The 25924-nt window shown below is 41.9% G+C and overlaps 2 protein-coding genes across 3 annotated transcripts in view; one reads left to right on the top strand and one right to left on the bottom strand.

Annotated features, from left to right (window-relative positions):
- Positions 1-931: 931 nt before the first annotated feature.
- On the bottom strand, positions 932-24259 carry LOC119703544. The gene is made up of 5 exons (XM_038143567.1): positions 23958-24259; positions 23468-23772; positions 15242-15399; positions 4474-4572; positions 932-4286 (listed from the first exon to the last, which is right to left on the bottom strand). Exons 1-5 carry the CDS (start codon positions 24257-24259, stop codon positions 4185-4187), a joined length of 966 nt encoding a protein of 321 aa, XP_037999495.1. The 3' UTR covers positions 932-4184.
- The window catches only part of MICU2 (mitochondrial calcium uptake 2), a 136332-nt gene continuing 134019 nt past the window's right edge, over positions 23612-25924 (top strand). For both annotated transcript variants that reach the window (XM_038152437.1, XM_038152429.1), the window contains exon 1: positions 23612-23844. In XM_038152437.1, coding sequence (XP_038008365.1) covers positions 23635-23844 — 210 coding nt within the window. In that variant the 5' untranslated portion in view covers positions 23612-23634. The remainder of the gene's footprint in view (positions 23845-25924) is intronic.

Below are 25924 nucleotides of genomic sequence, written 5' to 3'. Positions count from 1 at the left end.
AGGTGGTATGGGGGGAGATTGAGGTGCAGTGCGAAATATGTGTTCTCTTTGCCCCCAACCCCTCCCCCGCCCCCCGAAATTAAGTTATTTAAAACTGTCGGGAGAGACTCGGCGAGTGGAGAGAGGATTTCTGTTTCTTCTAACGATGCCCAGAGTTGGTGTTATTGCGGTTTTGCCCTTCGAAAAGAGCTGTGTGAATCAGCAGAGGGCCAGAAGGTTCTCCTGCATTTGCAAAAGCGTTCTTGAGCAGAGCTCAAGGACTGGGCACGATGCGGAGCCTTGCACGAGGGAGAGGACACTCTGGCAAACCCTTGAACTGAGCACAAAACCTAAAGACAGGCTCATTTGGGAATGGTGGGGGGGGGGGGGGGGGGGAGAGGCAGGGAGAAAAGTAGGAGAAATATAATATCTTGGGGGCTGGGGGAAGAGATTGCATGGTGTGAATGATGATGTGCACCGCTGAGGTAGTGGGGTCCGGGAAGGTCATTGGTGGAGCCTGGAATGAGAACTCTAGAGAAGGAGAATTTTGCAAGGGGGTTAATTAAAAATAATCGACTCTGCATGTCCTCCTGCTCGATGGGCTTGCAGTAGAGGCGGTGGCTCTCCTTGCCTTCCCCACCCCAAAAGCCAGCAGTCCAGCTCTGACTGGTGCAGCTTTCCTGCATCCCCCCGCTTGCCAATGTGACTAAACACAAGAGGAGCGAGAGAGACTAGTTTCCATGTCTAGCGGGGAAACTGCAGCAGGGAAAAGCTGTGTCCTGAATCCACACGGACCTTTAGGGAACCGACTCACGCCAGTGGTGCAGGAGCCACCCCCCCTTTTATTTGACTCTAACAGTCTTTATTGAAATTTGAAGGACAGGATGCAGAAGCTTCAGAGCAGGGTCACATCACTGTAGTTCTGTACAAACCTACAAAAAGAAAGAGTTGCTGCATGTCAGCCCATGCATTTCACTATGCAGGAAGAGAAAAAAAAAAACAAAAACAACCCAACACCAAAGCAGTAAAGTCCTTGCTCTCTAGCAAATAGTTCCAAAGCATTTATCCTTCTTTTTTTTTTTTTTTTTTTTTTTTTTTTTTTTTTTTTTTTTTTTTTTTTAGGATTTAAGGACACTGCTCTCACACACTGGTTATATCAGCGTGAACAACTGCAGAATGACTTGGGAAAAACTGCAGAACTCACCATGTCAAAAATCATCATTCTTTATCAAGTGGATCATGGCAGTACCCAGAGGCCCCATTCAGGGCTCACAGTTCCATTGTGTCGGATACTGTAGACACATGTAATAAGAGAGATGGTCTATGCCCAAAGAGCTTATGATCTTAACCCATGATGAAAGACAACAGGTGTATAGTACAAACCCATGGGGGAAGGATAAGGGAAAAACAGCCTTGAGAATAAAAAGCAACAGGCCCAGCCGCTGACAAGTGTTTGGTGTCAGAAGGAAGTTTTAAGGAGATTTGAAGGAGAACAATAAAGGAGCTTCACGGTTATTAATGGGGAGATTTTTCCATGCATAATGGCTAACTTGGAAGAGAACATAAAATTGCTTGTTAAAAAAAATTTCACTGTGGAAAAGTGAAGGTTTGTGCCACTGGCAAAGCAGAGGGGAATATTGCCGAGTTACTGTAAGGGCCTGGTATCTGGTGTACTCTCAGGAAAGAGGTTCCCAGCTCCTTTCTAATGCTTTAAATTTACATTTCTAGTCCTAGTGAAGAATACTATATGGATTTTTTTTTCTCTACTTCAGGCTTCAGTATTTTCTATCTTGTACTTCACACCAGCTTACCTTATAAAAAATATCTTAAGGTAAAGAAGAAAGTATTTTTCTTTTTCTTTTTTTTTTTTTTTTTTTTTTTTAGGGACTTAAATGAAAGCCTACAGGTTATTTGCTATAGGAAGTTTAGTGTTATAAAAGTGTTATCTAAGTTGAGGCTTTGATGTCTGAATTACTCATAAGTATCAAAGCCACACATGAATTATGCAGGACATCCCCAAAATCATACCCATCTGTGAGTAGGTGGTATTCCAACCTTGCTTCACATAAAATCTATGTGTGATGTGCAATGTCAAACTTACCCCTTACAGAAGTTTGGCATTGCTGATACCTGGGGCTGTATTAAAAACCTACACTTTTATCCCCCAGACACTGAGGGAGGAACATCCCTAGCTCCCCTCTACTCGAGATTCACACCCACTTCCCTTATACCCTCCTAGAATTAAAGACTGCATCTGCCACAGTGAGTCATCAAGAGCTTACTCATCAGCTTTATGCAGGATTTTAACTCCTGAGAGCAGAACTGGTCAGAAGGATCCTGCATTTCTTGAGGAGTTCCTGGCACACGTTCTTCTCACATGTACCACACTAATGTGACATCTCTGTCAGGTTTTAGATATTATGACACTTTTAAAAGAAAACTATTTCACCTGTACTCTGCCACCTAGTTTAGTTTTAAAATATCTTTTCACATATAATTTTTTGAGTGTCATATAAAAAATAATTCAGCCTGCCAAAACAGTTTTTTCTTGGTGTTTTTTTTGTTTGTTTTTTTTTTTTAAATCCCCCCCATATTGTATAATTTCACCAAGAGCAGGTTCTTATTCTGGACCTTTAATGCATCTAACTAATTTCTTTTCCAACCTTGCAGACAGAGAACTGAAAGACTCAGTTATTAAAAAGAGAGGTGTTATGACTTTCCCATGAAACACATGGCATTTGCCATTTTTTCTAAAATGTCTTGAGGCAGAAAACTTTTAAAAGCTTTTTTTTATATGTAAATTGAGAATAATATAAAAAGTAATGCTATTTTCAGCTTTCTTGACAAATAAGAATTTTTAGGGTATTTCAAAGTATGACACAAACCTGGATATAAGACTATTAATTAATCTCATCTCACTTGAGGCTGATAGAATTGAAACATCAAGATATAAATGACTTGTTCTTTAACACAGAGAAATAGGAGCAATTTTAGGGCACAAATCATCAGACCTATTCTAGGCATCTACTTTAGGATGACATGACTCATGCGTTAAAGATGCTTAATTCTTCCTCGTGTATGGAGGGAGCCTATATTAGATGTAGACTTCTACATGACAGAGGTCTAGATAGGACTGCATGGATCCCACCTGCTGCCTTATACATGTGATTAAGCATTTCCCCAGAATGGCTAGTGAGGGCACTAAACTATTAATACAGTTACAGAAATTAACACTCCAAAGAAAACTCATGTGATCTCAGCAATGAAAAATGACGGAAAGTCATGATTATCAAACACTAGATTGACTGGAAATAAGGAAAGCATTTGTGAAAACAAAACAAAAAAAAAGTCATATGATTCAGGTTAACTGGATTAATAAAAGAAATGTCTACAAATTCAGAAAATTTAAATGGGAGGAATGAATTTGCTTTCTCACTTTAGAGACTGTAGAAAAAAACAGCCGTATTTATGACCAAAAAGATTCCTATAAAAATCCCAGAATTAAGCAGGAAAAAGCCATTTCATCAAAATTTCACACTAGAGTAGTGTAAAACATGCAGTTCAGATGGAAAATTCCAAGAAAACACCAGTGTCGGCGTCACCATGTGATACACAGCAACAGTGGGATATCTGACATGGAGTTTTCACTGTGGTACGGTATTTTGCAGTGTACAGGAATCAGTGAATCACATAAACAAATACTGGCAGAATATGATCTTTGTGATCATCCTAGGGAGGGAGTTATTAGGATAAAGTCAAGTGCATAGACACAAGTGTCAACACTGTCTTTTTGAATGCATGTCCTTGTTGGTGATTCTTGAAGGTAGACAAGGGTGATGTAAGTATGAAAGGTGCCAAATATGTTTGAAAATTCTGTGATGTGTTTATTTGTACATAGCTTGTATCTGCTTATTTTAGTAAATAATTGATTGTCCACTGCGTTGCAAGTCCCTCCAGCTCAAGAGCCAAAGTGACACTGGTTGAAAGGAGAAAAAGGGAGGAAATCAGGGTTGCCATGTGTGCAGGTGACCGCAGAAGCCTCCACATGGTAAGCAATTTGTGTGGCAAGACTCGCAGAACTGCTCATTGTGACAACCTCTTTGCCATGGCCAGTGCTTTGTTTTGTGCACCTTCCCTGCCCAAGCACACGTAGTGCCCCATCAGAGGTTTCTTCTGCCTTCTTCATGCTGCCATTCTGTCGGTGCTCAGCTGTAGCTGCAGTCTCTGTAGAGTTTGCCAGCAGGCTGCAGGGCATCCCGGAGGCTCTTCCTTTGGCTGATACTCTTCGTCTGTGGATAGTTCACTGCCTGAAAGATGAGGCGGCCTTCATACACCAACCAAGGCACGTTGCTTGACCATTAGCTAGATGCTACTTACCAGTGCTAGGCTGGAGCTGCAGACAGCAGCCAGGTCCTCACCACCTTGCTGGGCAGGGAGAAGGCAGCTCTCGGCACCTGCCCAGCTCGGCCGGAGCTGGGTGCGTGCCCCACTTACCGCTGCATGTGCGCTGCGGCAGGCACGGCAGCAGCCCGGTGTGCCGTCCCCCGACGGATTAGCTCCGTGCCAGCCCCATGATGGCTCCATGTCCGCTTTCTGGAACGACCAAAGGCCTTGAGAGCTTTCCCGATGAAAGGGATTACCTCTCCCTCCACGGCACCGTAGCCACCCAGGACATTTCATGCCGAATGGCCCCGAGCCCAGGCCTGCAGGGGCCACTCGGGGCTGCTCCCCACGGGGCCGCGCCGCTGACCCCGCCGGGGCAGGGCGGGCCGGGCGCGGCGGGCCGGGGGCTGCGGGGCAGGGGCAGCCGCGCTTCTGCGGGGCTCTCTTGCCCTCTAGCGGGCGAAGCCAGCGGGGCGGCCCCGCCGTGCCCCTGGCCAGCGCTGCCGTGCCAGGCCGAAGCCCGCGGCTCGCTCTGCCGGAGCCCGGCTCCCGCCCGGGACAGCCCCGCCGCAGGGCTCCGGCAGCGCGGGCGGACCGGCCGGGGCCGTGCCTGGGGCCGGGCTCTGCTGCGGCAGCCGGGCTGGGCAGCGCGGCGGGAGCAGCGCTCCGAGCAGAGCGCCTGTCCAGGATGCCGCCAGCACCGCTCAGCCAGCTGCGGGGAGAACGACCCAGCGCCACGGCCCCAGCCAACAGCACTAAGAGCTGACGAGCAAGACCGTAATGGGGCAGGCAGAGACACGATTCGTCTTTGCGATTCCTTCAGCCGGTTTGGTGGCTGACCATGACCCCGTAGCCGCAACCACAGCTACAGATGGGGAGCCAAAGGAGAGCATGGGGCCGTGCACCCCAGCTGCTGAGCAAGCATCTTGTGCCCGCTGCTGCTGAAGAAGGGAGCAGTCTCTGCGGACAAGAGAGTGCTGGGCACGGGCCACGCAGAGACCTGGAGGCAGCTCTGCATCAGCCCACAGCTGAGTGGGGAGGAAATGATGCTGGAGGCCGTGTTTGGGAAAGGGAGGACATCCATGCTCATGTTGGGTGTTCTGACACACCATAATTTCAGTTCTTTAAGTTGTATAGCCTGTGTTTACTAAGAATTCTCCTTTCCTGCTAATGGTTTAGAAAATATTTCAGTATTGCCATCTCCATCATCTTGTCCCTTCCTGGTTCCAAATAAATAAAAACTTAGTCCTTTCCTACATTATTTTAAGCATACTATCTCCATCTAACAGAAGTTCATACATTATGACTAGGAATGCTTGCTTTACAAATGTTTTAGAAAATTCACATGCCTTTTAAAAACTGACAGTGACTGACTTTCTTCCTGTAGATTTCAGCTTGACTTTATCACTTTTCCCATTTTGCAGATAAATTTTATACTTTTTCTCTCTCCTCAATTTAAAATTATTTTCAGTATTACATATTGTATTTTTACTCTGACTGTTGTTGTAACCACTGAAACACAACAGGCTTAGAAGTTATCCTTTTCATTAAATGTAGCTTGTTAGCCATCTAACAGAATTCAGAATTTGTTTTTCTTCCTCCTCAAAGCTTTCTTACTCTCACTTATAACTTCCCATTTTTGGGAAATCACTGATACCTCTGGGGTCACTATCCCCCCCTCCATGATTTCCTGAGGTAGGGAGTGATGAGAAAGTCCTCTGTGTGCTGGTAGTAAGTATAGCTGGGTCACTTGGAATGCAGTCACTTGGAAACCTCCACTTTCTGCCACAGTTATTATAATCCTTTGCATGCCTGTGTCTGTTTTATTTGCTTAAATGTTATCCAATTACCTTGTTGATAACTAACATATTTTGCATGGTTCTGCCTGGTGATTGTCTTAATCATTCTGTTGCTATTTCACCAATAACTCAACAGTATGTAACTGCACTCTGATTCAATAATGTGAAGGAACAGAATATAACCATTTGCTTTAAATAACTCTCCTGGATATATACTAATGCTTTCTTTTTGGTCAGACAAGACAAAAGTATCCCTGACTAGAATCTTGCTTGTTTCTCCTGAACTTACTGCTTTGACAGCAAGACTGGAGACCCTTCCCTCTTGTACAGGGAGGAAAGGGGGAGAAGCTCTGGAGTAGTCAGTAGCTGTGGGGAGCCAAGCTGCAAGATTCCTAAGCCATTCTCCACAGAGGACTGCCATCGTCTGTTTAAGCCATTTCTGTTTGCCCAGCCTAAGTTTATAAAAAACTGGGCAAAAGGTGAAGAGGGAAGAGAAGGGACCACACTACAAAGTGCCATTGGCGTAATCTTTTAATATGCTGTTGCGAGCTACCAAAATTATTTTATATAGTGTTGTATTTGCTGGTAAAGAATTGGAAATGTCTGTGATGTCTATCTAGGGTATTTCAGATAAGGAGTTTTTCTACTCCAGATCGTTGCCATGAACAGATACAGCCCATGTTTGCTGTTACTCAGGGAGTTAATGGTAATAGCTGCCTCTTCTAGGTTTAAAATAAGTGAATTCAGGCTTACCAGAGAAGGATAAAGAAACTAACAGTGGTTCTGAGCTACTACACAGTCCAGTGTGACTCTCCCTGCCTCTCTCTGCATCTCAAGGCACTGCTTTTATGAGGGTCACCAAAACATTTCTGAGTACCAGGCTGCATCGCTGCATCTTTATCCACAGCTGGAATATCTCCTCCCTGTGGAGGAGCAGAACAGAAAAATCTTCATTCCTTTGCCCCCACTCGTCAAAATTCATACTGATTTCCACATCCTACCCTGTTTTTCTCAGAAAAAAATTGTCAAGGAGCTGAAAAACTCTCTACTAACAAGAATTTGCTTCTCTGCCTTTATGGCTGCTCTTGACAAAAAACAGCTTTCCCACCCTGTTGTTTAGATTTCATCAAAGTTTGCAAACCTGAAATCTACCATAGGAATTTTAGTCCCCTCCCAGAAGCTGCTATTCCAAGAGAGCTTAGAAATTCTTGAGAGGATCTGAAAAACACATCAGCACTGGGAATCCACAACTAGGATTTCATGCCAGAAATAGGTGCCGCCTGAACTACTTTGCTTTTTCTAGGCATTGCAGTGAAATCACTGACAGGGAACAGGAAAATAAACTGTTCAGGAGGTTCCTGTGCTTCCTCTGCTTTAAATATTGCTCTAGGTTTGAGGAGGAGAATGACAATTACTGTCAGGCATTCTCAGGGACTGACTTTATCTCACAACTAAGCATTGAGAACTCATTTCTGCAGATACGAACAAATTGGCTGTGACTACCTTGCTGTTACTGCAGTAGCACTGCAGCCAACAGAACTAAGCATGCAAATGTTGAGACATCAGGCAGACATCTAGTATAAAGTATCCTGCTTTTTTTAATGGGGCACAGGCTTATGAAGAAACACATGGCAAAACTGAAGGAAAATTATCTTGCCAAGCTTCACATTATGCTATTTGTATAAATCTTGATATGAACAAGCAGAAGGAATTTGCTTGAAATTTCTGGAATTCATACCTTGTGTTCTTGTCATCATCTGAGTGTACCAGCTCTGCATATGGGAACCTGGTTCTGCTGCCCTGCTGGGGGCTGCTAAGGAGAGCTCTGATATACCAAGCTTGTAAGCTTGCTCCCTTCTCTAGACTAGATGTTCTCCGGTTGTGTCTTCCAGTAGAGTGATGGTGATGACACTGCAAACCCTGCTCTTCAAAAAAAAAATTGAGGCTAACTCCCACCTTAGGTAAGCTACCACAGCACCACTCTGCTGGAGCTTTAACAATTGATACAAATGCAAAACAAGCAAATTTGAGTATTTTATTCCCTCAGGTAAAAAATCCTTTTCTAGTTCATCACTTCAAACACTCAGAATTTGTGGGCCATTCTCAGTCACAGCTTACATAATTAGGAAGCTGTGGAAGTCATCATAGAAGGACAGATGAAAGCAAAATCCAGGTACACCAAGAACAGGGAGATGAGTCAAAGATCCAAGAACTGCTTAAACATTTGCAGAGTCACGCAGTGATTTTCTGGAAAGACTGTTTGCAGTCCAGGTGCTCAAAATACGTGACTCTCAACTGTAAAAGTGTGAGGACTGAGGGCTTAGTAAGCGTTCTTGAATAGTCCTCTCTGTAGATTTGATTGTCACTATATTTTTCCTGCATGCAGATTTTGGTCCAGTAGTCCTCATATTTTATTTATAATTGAGGTCATATGCTGCTTTCATAATTTTTTGTCTAGTCATTTAAAGCATCTTTACACAGTATTTAGGCAAGAGAAAATCTTGGGGGTTATTATTATTATTATATTTTCCATTTTCGTTAGGTTTAATCAAAGCCTATATAGTGTGGAGTCTATGAAACACTTCAAATTCACTTTGAAACTTCACTGCTGTGAAGTTTACTCAATGTTTCCTCAATGCTACTTTACTTTTAAACTTTATTACTGTAAAGTTTACTCAAAGTTTACTCAATGCTACTCAAAAGTTGAGGCATTAGAGTTGTCTATGAACAGTAAGAATGAAGCTCATTTCTTAATATTTCTGAAAGGTAAAAACAAATCTGTAAGCCTTTTAAGCAATTTTAAAGCAATTTTTAAAGTGATCTCAAGCACTTGTTCATAACACACACAAATCTCACACTCAAAAAATAACTATACTAGTAACATGCTTTGAAAAAAGTCAGCCTTTTAAGAAGGATGCTTTACAAGTGGAGTCTCTCTTCAAGAACAGAATCAAAAAACTTCCATTACTAAAATAACTTTAAATTATGCATTTATAAGAGCAAATATTCAAAAAATTAGAGCCTAAATTAAGACTGAAAGGCTAAGATTCTCATAACTGTTTATTGGTGTCTCTTTTTGGCCAACTACATTCAAAAACTCAGAAGATGCCTTATATGAGTGCTCAGTAAGTGAACTGCAGGAAATACTTGGAGAAAATTAGGTTCATTAAGATTTATTCATAGAATCATAGAATTGTTTAGATTGGAAAAGAACCCTAAGATCATTGAATCCAACCATTAACCCAGCACTGTCCGCTGCCACTAAACCATGTTCCTAAGTGCCACATGTACAATGACCTTTAAATACCTCCAGGGATGGTGACTCCACAACTTCCTGGGGCAGCCTGTTCCAATCACTGACAATCCTTCCCAAGAAGAAATTTTTTTCTAATATCCAGTCTAAACCTACTCCAGAACAACTTGAGGCCATTCTCTTTCACCCTATCACTTGTTACCTGGGAGGAAAGGCCAACCCCCACCTGGCTCCACCCTCCTTGCAGGCAGCTGTAGAGAGGGATAAGGTTGCCCCTGAGCCTCCTTTTCTCCAGGTGAAAAAACCTCCAGCTGCTCCTCACAGGACTTGTTCTCCAGACCCTTTCCCAGCTCCACTGCCCTTCTCTGGACACGCTGCAGCCCCTCAATGTCTTCCTTGCAGTGAGTGGCCCAGAACTGAGCACAGGATTGGAGGTGTGGCCTCACCAGTGCTGGGTAAAGGGTCACTCCCCTGCTCCTGCTGGCCACACCATTGGTGACCCAAATCAGGATGCCATTGGCCTTCTTGGCGACTTGGGCACACACTGGATCATGTTCAGCTGCTGTTGTCCAGCACCTCCAGGTGCTTTTCGAACAGGCAGCTTTCCAGGCACTCTGCCCCAAACCTATAGTGTTGCATGGGGTTGTTGTGACTCCTCAATGTCTTTAATTATTTAATTACTTATGTCCTAAGTAAGGATAAGAATTTCAGTGCCTGAGGTTAAGCTCCCACTGTTTAAAATTTCTGGCCTCATCTTTTTGTAGTGAGATCACACTTCCATTAATATGTGGCACTTTTTTCTTATTAAAAAAATATACTTCTTCATACCTCTTCAGCCCTTCTGAAAATTATGTCAACCCAGACTAATCACTACAGGTTTCCTATTTCATAGGATACACAGACATTCACTAAAGATGTCCTATTTCATGGATATACAGCTATGATCTTTGCTCTAGAGTATTTGGGTAGTCACAGGGGGAAATCCTACCACATTATGGAGAGCAAGAAAAGCCATGAGCTGCCAAGAAAGCTAATTAGCATAGTACTTTTTAATTCATGGTACCTTTTCATTCACATGATTCTTAAGCAAACTGAGAAGAAAAGCTGGTGCAGGCAACAAGACAGCATGCAATATACACCATGAGACAAAGCTCAATACTAAATTCTGCCTGTAACTGGCCTTCCCAGCAATTCCTTTCAAGAGTAGTCCTTATATAAGCTATTCCTGAGTAGAAGGTAAAATTAGATCATTTTTACATGTTCAAACAGCATTTAAGAGGAGAGATCACAGTCTTTACTCCTTTTCCCATTGAACACAGAGCGGTCTGACTCTTCCCCTACACTTTTTATGTGGGCAGCACAGGCATACAGCTCACAGCTATTGTGTGTTCAGGGACTTAGGGCTAACTGTGGCTGCTTTGACCCTCAAGACTTCAGCCACCCTTGAGAGGCTGCTAATGCAAATCCTACCTCTGTCCACAGGCCAAAAATATTCAGCAGCAACCTCAAACCTCCTGAGGCAAGATTCACACAAGTGGCTCAAATTTCAACTGCTTGATGGTATAGAACTGCATGAACTTAAGCAGTTTCTCTGAGGGGGAATATAAACAGCTCAACTCGAGGTCAGTTATGCCCAGAACATTACAAAACATTAATTCCCATGAGCTGGACAGGAAAAGCTCCCAACATTGCTCCCAACTCCTTGAACATATTCACAAATGCAGGCAGCCTTGATCCTCCTAATGCTGATATTTAGAATACATGTAACTGGTGAAAATTAATATCCATTAGGCTGCATTTACAAAAAAAAAAAAAAGACTGTTCCATCTTCACTGAGAACCAAACTGGGTATCTACAGACACTAATGAAGAAAAAGGCAAAATTCCTATCTCATGAAAGATACAGGTCCCAGTCCATCAAACAAACCAGCAGTTTAGACTGACAAGCAAGGATTTCTCATGCTGCAGAATGCTGCCTCATGCTCTTTGGAGGACGTCTGTTCCCAGTCACGACAGCCTAGCTGGTTCCCATCAGTTTCAGCATTTCAATAGTACTGACTGCCTCTGCATGGCAAGTACTGTTGAGTCTGCAGAAACTCATCCAATCTCTTTTTGCTGACAGCATAAACTATGAGATTACAGTGTCATGTGAGCTGTTTTTATGTCTTGTCTTCTGGGGTTTGTTTTCTCCCTCTGATTGCTTATAATTATTGAAAAGTTCTTACCCTTCCCTGCTTCTTTACTTTTTGAGCAAGGTGCAATCTACTCAATTCAATCATCTTTGATCTCATCTCTAGTTCTGCCCTCAGTATGGAGCTATCTCATCATCTCCACATTTCACTGCTGCCTTGCCTTTCTTCTTAGTCATGCTTTAATGTGGCTGTTTGATGACTAAGGCAAGAAATACTTACTCATGTACTGTGTCCTCAAGCTCTGAATCACTGAGCCTTTAGCACAAAATTTTAGCATTTTGCTGTTAAGAATAATACCCAGAGACTTTGCAGTGGGTATTATGACATTTCAGGTGTTCCTACCTTTCTACTAAAAGTTCATTTAGTTCTTCTTCTGTAACAGTAAGATCCTCTTCAACTTTTTTTACTAAATTTGTCATCTTCAAACTATGAGACTCCTCAAAGAACTACGTCTGTAAAACAGAGACTAAAAGAATATGGAATTCTAGAGCAAGATCTTGTATCTTCATACCAGCTATGGCCCCTGTGCCATAACCCTCTTGGCCAAAACTACCTTCAACACCAAGGGCTCTGCATCATAGCACAGACATCTTCTGAATTAGCCAGGGGCTAATATTCTCCTCCTCCCACTCGTGACATGAGTATTCTCAGCTGTGGAGGGTTAGAACTACAGCAGAGCCAGAGGAAAAGCTGACTTACTGTGTCCTGCCAATGGTGTACCACATCCACACAGAGAAAATCCCCTTTGCACAAAGTGGTTACTAGAAATGCTGAAACCTCAAGCTCTTCCTTAATTAAGCTCTTCAATATTAAGCAAAATTTCAGTAATTTTTAAAATTGTCTTTCTTTTTATTTGTGTGACCATTATTCCCAGTGATTTCTAAGTGGCAATGTACCTCCAGGAGAGGAATATTCCATGATATATTGGTTCTCTGGAACACTTCTTTTTTATCCTTGTTTAACTCTTTTGCCAGGTTTAGTACAGCCAGCAGTCCTTAACAGATGACAAACCATAAAGAACATAATTTCAGATTTTAAATATCTGAAAGTCAGTAGAAGTCCCTGGGAAAAACAAAAACTCTGCTTCAGTTTAAATTGCGTACACAAAGACAAAAGGCAGGGCCTTCGGGAATTAGAAATCTCCACAATACAAATGCAACTATTATAATCCCAAAATAAGAGGCTGTCTTAACATATATCAATAAATAAAACACAATCTGTGCCACAAACTTGGTTAAGAGGACTGGGGGATCAAGACTCAGAAGTCACTAACATGAGTTACAAGAAAAGGAAGAGACTTAATTTTTTGTGCTCATTTGTGTTTTTGTTGGATTGGTTTTGAACAGGCCTTTCACTCAGCACTTCCTGACATGACCTTGATCCAGAAGCCTTCCAAGCACAAATCTCATCCAGAATTCAGCAGAAATTTGGTGGATGCAGAATTTATGGGATTACGTCTGGTACGCCACATCCAGAGGCAAGTGCTCATACAATCACACGACCAGCATGTCCTCTCTAACAGAAATTTAGAGATTTGTAGGCAGACTTGCAGGGCTGCCTCTGTATAAAGCCATACTCTAAGTCACTGGAAAATCTAAAAAGAAAACACTCTTTCCCCTAAATTGAAGCATTGGCCTGGGGTTCTAACCTTCATTCTGGTTTGCAACATGTAAAAGCTACAGATAAACAGAACTCCTCTTCCTCCTCTCATCATCATAACACCCCGGATCACAACATTTTTAGATATTTTTCAAGCTGCTAATTCAATGCCCACCGGCAATTCTATTCTCTCCTCTACAGGCATATTTTTAATGTTATCCCATCTGAAATTCAAGTCTGGTAAATATAATAAATTTGATTATAACTTAGATTCCCTATTCCCTAGTTATTAAATTAGCTTATTTTCAGAAACCATGCTGAATCTAAAGGAGAAAAAGCAGCAAATTATACCTGACAGCTTTAATGCATTTATAACTATATGAATAAAAGATGTGATTCATCATAGATAATAAGTCTTGCAAAAACTTTGGGTGAGCTAAGAAAATAATGCTAACAGCTTTGCAAAACTACTTATAATTTAAAATCATTTGAGTGGTGAGGAAAATGTGGCAGATTCTAAGGACTACAAAGTGGTCGAAATTCCATTAAATTTGCTCTTGCAGAATTTCTCTTTTTGTGTAAAACCACAGTAGTAATTTTTACTTTCATAACTGCTGACATAAGATCAGGTATGGAGAAATGAGACAAAACACCTTTTGTGAGTAAACATTTTAGCATTCTCTGATTTGCTAGAGGACAGTGTAAACCCTCACTTTGTACCCACAAGCTTAACACAGTGTGAACAGTAAGCTTAACAGTATTATTTATTACCTCTATGACAACAGAGTTGTGTTTTGTATAGTATCAGTACTGCAACTCCACGATGCACAAGAAAAGACAGAACAGATGACTTTAATGTCTGAACCCATTTCTGTAGAACATTCACTATTTGTTCTGGCTAAGCTGTTTATAAGGGTAGGGGATGAAGATGATGAATAAGGCAGATTAAGTTTTAGGCCATCAAGTATAAGTACAATAGATAACTTTCGGACAGAAGTCTGGAATAGTTTTGCTAATTTCTTCGAGCATCTTAAAATCTTACAGATTGTCTCAGTCTTACAGAATATAAGGGATTTTAAACTTACGTTATATACAAAGGAATTGGAATGAGGGGCACTAAATAAGGCATAAAGTTAATCGTAGTGGTTCCTACCATGCTTTAGACATTTTTTCTTACATCTTCTTGTTACTTGCTTTTATTGGACCATAGTCTGTCCTATTTCTTCAGAATGTAAGTTACAACAAATTAGAATCAGTAGAGTTATAGCTAGGAAAATTTAAAAACTACATGTAAGGTGGATGTGAGAAAGTGATGAGTAGTAGCATCAGACTGACAGACATCCTTGGATTTAAAATCAAATGTGGACACCAAAAGTTTGGTAATGCAGAAATTTTTATTTTCTTTTTTGAAATGTGCAAAATTTGAACCAAAACCTGTCCAAATAAAGTAATATTTGCAGAAAATATGTTACAAATAGCACCTGCCTCTAGGGATTACTTCCAGCTCTGTCACTGCCTTGTTTTAAGATTTTAGACAAGTCATTCCAGCCTAATGTGTTCCATGGTCCAAAAAAAGACCCTCCACGGATGCTGTAATACCTAAGTCTTGATAAGGTACCCTGACCTTTCAGAGCAGCAGAGTCCCCTGTTGCTTTCCCTGCAGAGGTTCTGGTACCATCCCACCTACCAGTGGCAGTTGAGCTTCTGGCAATCAGCAAGTAAACCTAGCTGCTGAATTTACCAGTATTACATATAATAAAACAGAGATTATATAAAAAAGATTGAGGAGGAGAGTGCACTAAAATGAGAAGAAGTAAAAAGAGATTCCATGGGTGTTAAGTAATTTAGATCCTACTTAATCTGTAACAAAAACGGCTGCCTACTATTTATTCAATATAATAATGCAATACTTGTTCCTCAAACTTGCCTTCCACTTCATCCATCCAGGTCTGACAAGAGCAGTGCGCTCTTTGGGTGCTGAGATGTTACCAGCACTGACAGACCACTGTTATGAGTAGATTTGTGGTAAGGTCATACCATGGATAGTTCCTGGTTTCCAGCAGGTTGCCCACAGACTCTTCTGGTCCTCAGTGCTTCACTGCTGTCAGCTTCCTGGAGCTTCTCAGGGCTTATGGAGTGGGAGGCTCCTGACTGACCTAAGGTCCTCTGAGTGAAAACGGCAGTTTCTCTTGCTGCTGTGAAGAACAATAAAGAGCTTGCTGTCATCAGTCATCACCTCCCTCCTAACAGAACCCCATCCACCTCAACTCAGGGGCAATCTAGCATGGTATGCTGAGCACTCCTAAATGCCTTCATCTACCACAGGAAGGTAGGCAAGCATCCTCTGGAACAATGGATAATCTACCTTTGTGAGCTCTCTCCAAACTCTCTCTGCAGCAAATGATAGCAGTAATGTTTGAACTGACAGAGGATATATATATTTTTCACGTAAGTCAAGACACAAAAAAGACATAAATCCCAGTGCTCCCAAATACAGATGTTCATAAGTCTAGTAACAAGTTAGTACACAGGGAGTGAATGAGGATATCACAACTTCTCCCATGCAACATTCTTCCCTCAGTTACACTTTGAAGTAACACATCCCTGCTTTCATCTGTCATCAGGGTGGCACCCCATAATCAAACTCTGTCTATCTTCATTTGTTGCCAACTCTGACAGCAGCATATGTGCCCAGCAAGTTTGATATCCAGATCTGCAAGAGTTCCTTTCCAAAAATCTCTGCAGCAACTAGACACAGTAAAGAAAAGCAGTTTATAGTGTAGACTTTTACAGCTGCACAAAAATAATCCCTGTTCCCCTTACAGTCAGAGAGACTGATATGAGTATTTCTTTGCTTGAGATTCAACTGAGCCACTTCAACAACTATCTTGGGATGAGACAACTCATGCCAAAGATTAATACTTACCCCATTAACAAGAGCATAAGATGATAAATTCCTGTATAGACACCTATATGTAGACATTTCTGTTCAGTGGGATGAACCTTATCCATGTCTTATACACCTCTGCCTTTTTACACAAACCTCCTTGTGTATGCTTTAGTCCCACCAGTCTCCTTCTGTTCCTCAGAAATTAGGTTACGGCTGATTTGCTGTGGATCCTCTGGACTATTTCAACTAAATCTCTCCATTATAGACCAGCCACAGAGAGTCTACACCTAAGCAGCAGGAGCATGAGACCCATAAGCAATATAAATGACATGTGAGCAGGAGATTCCCTAAGCCTTGTGAACATGAGACAGTCTGTGTATCTCAACTTTCTGCTCTTGGTACAGCTTATGCCTTCTTGGACACATGTAATTCACATATTCCAGAATACCAACTCCTTCAAGTTCCCTCAAGACCTTTCACTTCTCTAGAAAAAGGTTATGTAATGGCTTGGAAATCCTCTCTGGTTGTACTCAGCAAAACAGCTCCTGCCTGACTCCTGCCAAATGGGGACTGTCAACTTCATCCATAGCTTTGTCAGGGATTTTTATTAGTGCCATTATTACTGTGCCTTTGTGAGTGGATCCAACAGCAGCTTTGATGCAGCTACAGACTGAGGATCCCTCACCAGCAAATACATCAAGACTGCCCACAATATTCACACAAATAGTAAAGCTGTTTTTCAGCTCTGCAAGTGCCAAATGCAGACACCTATGGAAAAAGATTCTGCTGACTACAATGAACTTCATATTAGGACTTCCAACCTTTTTATGAAAGGATCGCAGAATCTTCTACAGTGAAGCTGTGTGTCTACCACATACTCGTTCTATTAGCTTAGATAATACTAAACAAAACACGTACATGGAAAATAATCGTGCCTTCCCCCTCCTTATATAAAAATAGCTGCTTATGCAAAAATAGGTGCAATCACACCTCATAACTAGTATTGTGAGCAAAAGAAGAAAACACCGTTTGAAATAATAGAATACATTACAGAAAACAGTAATTTAGAGTTTTATTATTCCTTTCTTTTTCACAGAAATAATTATATATACTTCACCATCTTCAGTAGTATTAAGGATGTGATAATTAAAGTAGCTTTCATTAATAAATCACAGTAGCAGTGCAACATGTTATTAATAGTTGCTTTAGACTGCGGTCTGGGAAAAGAAACAAGAAATAAATATACGATGCAGCTTCTACTTCAACATTTCCAGAAAACACATATTTTAAAAATATTTTACAGGCTACAATACTGATAATTCTATAATTGTTTCTTTGGTAATACTGTGAAGTAATGCCTTGCCATCTTTATAGTATTTTTTGAACTACATAATAATAGTTATTTTAAATTATATCAGTCTCAGTCACATTGCATTTAAAAATATAAAGTCAGAGTCCCTAATAAATCCTTCTGGTTTTTCAGGTAACACAGATAAAATTAACTTTGCTAATCTTGACATGTTTTATTGTACCCTTATGAACAATTTCTATCCCTCTCTCTTTTTAAATACAGAATCTATACAGCGGAAAGTCTTAGGCAATCTTAACTATAGTTATTACTGCCAACTCTTCCTATAAAACTCAGGGTGAAATACTGGTATAATTAAAATTGATTGCAATGCTCACACTGATTTCAGAGAATGAAAGAAAAGAGAAGAAACACTCCCTGAAATACAGCAAGGTCCCAGCAACACAATTCTATATTTACATAGGAAGCATTGGTAATAAGATTTCAGGAAATCCTATGATTATTATTTTATAGGCAAAATACATATATAAATGTGCATATATTTGTATGTACATAAAAATACAGGTTAAAGGTCAAAATGATTGGATTTCACTTAGATATAGGTCTCTCTTTTTAATCAGTGCTAGCAACACTGCAGAAGAATGTTTGCAAGGGAGGAAAATGTTGCAAGGGAGGAAAAATGAAGATAACTTATTCAGCTGAAAACATGAGGAAAATATAACTACTAAAACACATCATGTATTCCCATTACTTAAAACGTTTTCAGGGGACCTCTATTATTGTTGCAAAAGTGCCATGGGATCTTATAATTAAAAGATAAAACAGCAGTTGAACTACAGTTCTCATCTAATAGCAAGAAAGTCTCCAATCTTCAAAGATTTATGCGTACAGTTAATTTTATGCAGTTGAAATAGTCTTGCTTCAGACCACAGAATTTTTCAAAATGCTTAAAATTAGGTATAATATATGAAACTTGTCACAGAACTGAGACCTATAGCCTTACATGGAAGGTAATAGCAAACAAACTTTTCAAATTAAAAAAATCGATATTCCTTCACAGAAGAGTCTAAGTTCTGACCTGCCTTTTTTTATTCACATTACCATTTAAACAGTCTGTGTACCATTTCTTTAATAAATCAAATATTTATCACAGAAAGGTCACTGCCAACTTAGAAACTGCATTTTAAAATCTTTCCAATTCCATTACTGTTATCTTCCATTCTCAAATTAATTTTTTTAAGAATTTTGCTTCCACCTTTTTTTCTCTGATTTTCAACTTCACTTGAAAAAAGTAATTCTGAAGTTTGAGAGAACTTGTTACATACACCAGCAATGTTTTTCAGCTAACTACATATAAAGAGTGTACAGTGTGTTAGAAAGGTCAGTATAAATGAATGCTATGAGAGGTATTTGGGGACACATATCTTAGATAAATTTTAATTCTTTTCCTTTTAAATGGACTGTATCATGATAAGCTTTCAAGTAACTTTAGCAAGCTGAAAATATTTGAAGATAAGCTATATTTATAGTGTAGCTCCTAACTGCAAAGATTGCTGTGAACTCTTATTTATGAGCTGAATAGTGTTATCTAGCCATAAAATGCTCACATTTATTTTCAGATCTACTAGTGGATGAATGTTGACTGTCTAGTAATTAGTTCCATTTCCATCATCTCCAAAGCATACAAAAAAACCTGGACTTTTTGTAAACTAACAGCTTAAAAGATTCTTCATTGGAGGAAGGCAATTCAGATTCCTTGAGTAATTTCTCCTCTATTTGAAGTTTGGTTTTGTTTTCTTTTTTTCTTGTGGAGGAAGGATGGATAGAAATTATGATAATGGTCAAGGTTGAACAGGACTCTGAGCAACCTGACCTAGGTGAAGATGTTTCTGCTTATTGGAGGGAGGTGGACTAGATGACCTTGAAGGTTCTAACTATTTTATAAAGAACAGTCATACAAAGCAACTTTGGAAATCCCTGAAGTCAACTTCTAGCCTTTACCATGAAGACCTTGGTACAGAACTTTTGAGCCTCTGGATAGAGACCAAGGTATCACCTGGCCAACTTTAACGACTGTCCAGTTCTGTCAATTACCCTGTAGGTTTCTAAGGGTGCTAAGAACATTTTGTTACCACTTTTCTGAAAACTTGTCTTCCCTGTGCTTACATCCTTACCTGCTTCAGAGTGTTTGCCTTGTACTCATAGGCAAACAGACTGTTCTCATGTTTGCTAAAGTAAAACACAAGTGATATTCTTAAAAGACTATATAAGTTTGAATGGACTAAAGAAGGTCTGGCTTTGTGAGACCTTCCATTTCAATCTTCTTTCTGACATTGGGCAAAATATATTCTTACAATCCAGTTCTTGACTTACAAAACCAAGCAGTGATATTTGTTGTCTTTTGATTAGCTTGTCTGTTCAGCTCTGCCAGGAAAGTATCAAAATACTGTTAGCACACTGTACAGCCTACTAAAATCTCACATTTGGTTGGAGCTTACTGTCATATGTACTTATGTTAAATAAGTCAGACCAACCCCCACGCTATTTCTTGCGAAATGGGGACATGTATACAAAAGATGGCTTGCCAGCTTCCCCCCTCAATTTAGAAACAGCTGATCACTGTCTCCCCCAATCCATTTTATGCAGCATTTTAAGTCCAGGAAGACAGACAAGCATGATGGGTGGCCTTCAGTCTAACTGACTGAATCCAGCTCTCGACTCTTACTCTGTGAGAAAGGGTTTTAGACAGAATGTAACAGGAGTTAATTTAAGCTGTTCCAAGAGTAAATGAATGCTGGCACTAAGCCTAATGCTCTTGAGGGTATTGGAGTTCTAGTAGAGAGTGAATCCCTCTTGGAACTTGGCCTAACGCTCTTAAAAGACACTGAGACGTGGAAGTGGACCTTCAGGCATGAGGAGATGCCTGAAGTTGGCTCTTTTAGTTGGCTCTTTTTTTTTTTTTTTTTACTTTGTAACGAAACTTAAAAGAAATAAGTTTCTGCCAAACATGATTTCCTAAGAATGACAGGACTCACAAGGGTTTTGTTTCATGGTGGTATGTTTCTTGTCTTTTGATGTGACTTTACATTATATTCATTATGCCTAATGAAAGACTAAGAAAAGACTGCATTTAAGTATTGTTATATAACTGTTCAGTGGGACATTGAATCTTAAAGAAAAATTACATTTTAAACATTTCAGAAAACATTTTATTAGTATTTTCATTTGCTTTTTCAAATTTTCAGCAATGCAAACACCTCTAATACAAAGTGTGATGTCACCACACAGAAAGCATTTTTTTAAAAAACAGGTATGACATCTTGCTAAATGTAATGATTTCTGCTTACAAGAGCACGGAAGAGCAAACTGAGCAGGACAGCAAAGGGAGGTAACATTTTAGTGCTGCAGCATACAGTAGCTGATGACATTTGTCACCACATAACTCATTTTGTCTGGTGAAACTTTTATTATATTTACCAGACTGTCAGCATCATTTCTATAGACCACAGAGATCTTTGCTTTCTGTCATAAACCACCCTGCAGTGATACTGCATGGGGTGCAACAGGACTCTGTCTGACTCACCAGGAGTTTTCTAGCTGTTTAAGGCGTGTGTTCTAGCACTCACAACTGTACCAGCACAGTGACAGCAGCACAGCTGTGAGCAGCACGAACCAGCGCAGCAGCAGCTTCGTATTCCGGGAGCCTGCGCCCACGAGGTGAATTTACTGCAGGAGAGAAGGGGTGGCTAAGGACACTTAACTCGCCCAGCAGCATTGCGTGCTCTCAGCCATATGAGGACAGCTCTCCGTTCACACTGCAGCTGTAGCTGTTCCAGGCAGGAATGTCATCTGAGGAAAGACAAATGACCTACTTATTTGTTTTTACTTAAAGAAAAACTGAAAATGCCTGTCAGAACAACGAATTAAACCTCCTTGCCTGTGCTGTGGTCGTGTATTCAACATCAAGGGATCTGGCATTCAGAAATCAAATCTCTCAGCCATCCTTTACAAGATGTTTCCAAGATGTTGCCAGCACTCATGAAGTGCTTGCTATTGGCTTACACAGAAAGCAAAGTCCTTTTAAGGGGCTTGTAAAAATACTGTGTGTCAAACTGTAAGATTGGGATGGAAAATATTTTGTCTGTCTAGAGGGAAACAGAAATAGGCAATAGGAATTTCCTGCAAGTTTTACAGAAGAAGTGGGATTTTCCAGTGTGTTTAACAATTGACAGATTTTGCTCCTATGTTTTATATTGGGATTAAAAAGGCTTTTCCCATATGAGTTAGTTTCTAGGTCTCTGGGAATAGGAAAAAGCTTTTTCAATGTACATTAGCATGTAGAGATGGAAACCATTCATCCTGCACGTTGCACTCCTGGGTGATTTTGCAATGAGCAGTCATTCGTGCTCCCCAGAGAAGGTGTTTTTGAAGGGTTTGTATCCTGCTAAGTACTAGAGTCCAGAGATTCTTGAAGATGTCTCAAACACTTCACAGAATGACACTCAGTGAACAACACACATGCTAAAAGAAAGCTGGATAAATTCTGAAATGCCATTAGTTAAATGACTGAAATGATGCTCTATGAAACTGAATTCATGACTCTGAGGAAGGAGAATGAACTATAATTACTTTGATGGCGTGATGGATGATCACCTTTGTCAGTGGATAGAGGGCAAAAAAAGCATTTCCATGTTTCAGAGCCCATACCGGAGCATTTGTTATGTTGACAACACAGCACTGGCTGTCATATCAGAAAGAGGTGGAAGATACAGTTTGCTAAAACAGACTGAGTACCTTCTGAAGGCCCTCAACCAAAGACCAAAGTAATAGAAAATTGCATGCAGCTGCTCTCTCAGCAGTCTTTCTCCATATTCACATGGAGTCACTAGGTGAACTACTCTCCTAACAAGGATATCAGTACTGCCAACATACAAATGACATTTAACTTACTCTCTGCTTTACTTCATATGACCTTATCATGGCCCCATTATCAGATGGCCCAATTTTTGAATGTGATCAACAAACTAATGTTTGAATGTAACCAACCAAGACCTCCAGAGCTTTGTTAAAACTATGGCAGTGAGAAAAAAAAGCTCTCTGAAGCATTCATGGTGAGTAGTAGTCTTTTGGCACAAGCGTTACTGCCAACCAAGTCATTCTGTAATGCTTCTCAGCTAACACCTCTGCCACGACAATTTCTGTAAACTCATCTTCTGTCATCTGTATTTCACGAGAAACTCTACTCTGCCCTTGAGAAGGATATTCTAAACTTGCTCATGCTTTTGTTGTTTCTGATCTGGTTCACACGCTGAGCAACACATCCATATGGGCCATCGACGCCTAGGAAATCATCAGCACCGGGTCAGCCCTACTTGTGGAAGCTCACCTAACCTTGCTCAGTACCCCGGGCTTCCCTAAGAACCTCCAACCCCGCTCGTGACCCATCGCTCATCATGCTCTCAGCAATGGGAGTCTGCTCTGTGAGAAGAGTCCCACCAGGGAACGAGGCGAAGCTGAGCTCTGATGGACACACGGCGGTGGCCGGGGCACCCCTGGGGCCGCAGGACCGCTGCAAGAGTCGCCACTTTCCACTCTCTACCGCACAGGCCAGGCCTCCCGTGCCCCCTCCCCTGACACAACCTGGTCCCTGCCCTGCCCGCCTTCCCTCCCCACCAGGAACCCGCCTGGAAGGGGGCCCTGCCGCCTGCCCTCACCTGGGGGGCTCCCCGGCCCGGGACGGAGGGACCGGGCGCACTCCACCTGCGTTACAGAAACAGGGCATGAATTAGGTTGGAAAAGACTTCTGGGATCATCGAATCCAACCTGTGGCCGTGTCAACCAGACCACGGCACTGAGTGCCACGTCTAGTCTTTCCTTAAACACCTCCACCTCCTCCCTGGGCAGCCCATCCCAACGTCTAACCACGCTTGCTGCGAAGAAATTCCTCCCAATGCCCAACCTAAACCTCCTCCGGCGCAGCTTGGAACTATGTCCTCTCGTGCTGTCGTTTGTTGCCTGGGAGAAGAGCCAACCCCCGCCTGGCTACACCCTCCTTTCAGGTTACCTCTCTGCCGGCTCCGTCCCCTCCGGATGTGCGGGTGGCGTCGCTCCCGCTGGCGGAGCGCTGCCCGCGCGATCCCGGCGGGACCGGGCCGGAGCTGCCCCCGCCCCGCGGCCTCGGGCCCGGCACTGCGCATGCGCGGCGCGGCCGCCGCCGCTCTTTCCGGAAAGATGTCGGCGGCGTGGAGAGCGGCGGTAGCGGCGCTGGCGGCGGCCGCCCGAGCCCCGCTGCGGGGGCGGCTCGCCGGGATGCGCACCCCGCGCAGCCAGCGCCGGCCGTCCGCATGGGGGGCCGCCGCCGCCGCTGCTCTGGTCGGGGGAGGCTGCCTGGTGGCGTGTTACCGCGGGCGGCCGCGCGTATTCCCGACGGTCCTGGCTCAGGTAAGGCAGCAGCATCCCCGCTCCCGGCGGCGGGCAGGACAGGGCATGGCTGGGCGGGCGCGGGGGCGGCTGTCGGCGGCCCGCGGACGGGTCGGGGTCCGCGGTGGTCAGACCCCGTCGTGAGGCGAGACTTGTCCGAGGGAGCCCTCCTGGCCCCGATGGTGCGGCAGGTAATGCGCGTCCCCGGCCCCCTTGGCATCAGCAGCGTGTCACTTAACGCTGAGCTGCCTCGCCTCAGCCGCGGGGACTCCGCAGCGGGAGAAGGCAGGGTTTGCCTTAGCACGGAGCGTTTCTCCCTCCTCTCCGCTTGACAGCCCTGGTCGTGCTGAACGATGGACCTGTGTGCTTTGCACAGACACAGGGCCTGTAGTGAGCTTCGCGTTTTGCTGGTAACTTTCAGGGGAAACTTCCACATTGCCCGGTCCGCATGTCAGGTGCTGCTAGACAGTCATGCACATTTTTGTCTCTCAAAAAAAAAACAAAACAAAAAAAAAACCAACAAAAAAAACCCCCAACCCCATATATTTCACGGAAGTAGTACTTTTGTAGTTTGTACTTTGTCTGAAATGTATTACACAGACTTATTTCCTCTTACTATGTCCAAAATGTGTGCGCTGGATGCTAAAATGTGGTTTGCTTGGAGCATCAGGACACTCTCAGAAGGGTGCTCAAGGACAGATCATTATAATTTATAAAATAATCTTTGTACACGATTTCCCAAATTTATCCTTTTCATGGAGGCAGTGAGCTTTTTCCTGTTCTTCCTTCAGATAAAAAGTTACTGTCAGTCGGAGTTGGTTTGTTATTTCAAAGCTGGAAGACCTAAATGCTTTGTAGGCCAGAGGGTTTAGGTGTGATGGGGGAAGAGGTCAGTCTATGCTTGTAGTGCCATTCATCTACTTATATCTAAGAATTTTTGGAAGTATTCAACACTTTGTATGCTTTGATGTCTTATCTCTTAACAGTGATTAAACAGACTCAATTACAAGCAGATAAATAGCAGCCTTTATTCTTGAGGACAACCTTTATTTCTGAGTCAAGAACAAATAATTACTTTTTTAATTCTTTTTTTTTAAGATTATGTCCTTCATTGTAGAAAATACTTAAGCTACATCTTCTTAGAAAACTCAATTTTTATTAGATAAGCAATTACCTAGTAGTCCTGGTCCTTGGACCAGGACATGTTAAAACTTTGGACAGCACATGTTAAAACTTTAATTTTCTATATCCACCTCCTAGCAAGGAAAGCATCCATTATTCAGCAGATAGTCTACTGAAAATGTATTTTCTTGTTGTTCTTACATTTAGTTATGTGAGGTTTTTAAGGAGCATTGCATTATTTTTTAAAGGTCCTGTCATTGAGACCAATTTCATTAATGCATGGAACTCTTGCTTAAAGTAATCACTTTTAAAGGGTGTTGAGTGAAGAGGTCTCAGTCTGGTGCTGGTGTGTTCTCGTGGAGTAGCTTCCATGTAATTCATGGACAGTCCTATGAGTACAGTTTTAATAATTCTCAAGAGGCAGTCCTAAAGTCTAGGACTTACTTAACTGATTTGGTTTTGGAGATGGTAAATTGGTGGACTCTTCAAATGTTTTTTCAATTTGAACTTTTCAGTTTTCCCATAAAATAATTGTTGGAGAAGCTAATTCTCCATATGTGTTGTACTCCATATTGCTGCAGGTAGTGTACTGAGCTTTTTTAAACTATCTAAGAAATTACCATGTAGAGCATAATGCTGCAAGTGGATTGTGAAAGTTGTGAGCAACAGTGATAGAGCCAAAGAGGCACACTGCAAGTCTTTTAAGCAGTTTAGATGCTACTTGTGACTTCTGATTGATAGAAAATAGCCCAAAGTGAGACAGTGTTGAAACAAGTAGTCACCTTTATTAGGTTATTTTGAAGCCATCTTTTTCTCAGTTCAGAGATTGTGGAATCATGAGATATGAAAATTCTTTACACATTCTCATAGTGGATAACCTTATTTTCTGTTATTATTCCTTTTCATTGTAACTAATCTTAACCTTTTAACTAATCTCAAGCCTTGCTTGAGCTTGTGCTGACAAACAATACTGAACTGT

Source organism: Motacilla alba, chromosome 1 (genome assembly GCF_015832195.1).
Source record: "Motacilla alba alba isolate MOTALB_02 chromosome 1, Motacilla_alba_V1.0_pri, whole genome shotgun sequence".
Lineage (NCBI taxonomy): Eukaryota > Metazoa > Chordata > Aves > Passeriformes > Motacillidae > Motacilla > Motacilla alba.
Note: the sequence above shows the minus strand (reverse complement) of the source record. Positions and strands in the feature narration are given on the sequence as shown.

What these genes read in the sequence shown, in the direction of transcription:
- LOC119703544 (XM_038143567.1), bottom strand. Translation starts at nt 24,259, where the DNA reads ATGTGGAAGTTTCCCCTGAAAGTTACCAGCAAAACGCGAAGCTCACTA. An exon ending in GGGACGGAGCCGGCAGAGAG is followed by an intron (nt 15,400 to 23,467) that starts GTAACCTGAAAG and finishes TGTTCTTCACAG; the next exon opens with CAGCAAGAGAAACTGCCGTT. An exon ending in GAAACCAGGAACTATCCATG is followed by an intron (nt 4,573 to 15,241) that starts GTATGACCTTAC and finishes TGGTCGTTCCAG; the next exon opens with AAAGCGGACATGGAGCCATC.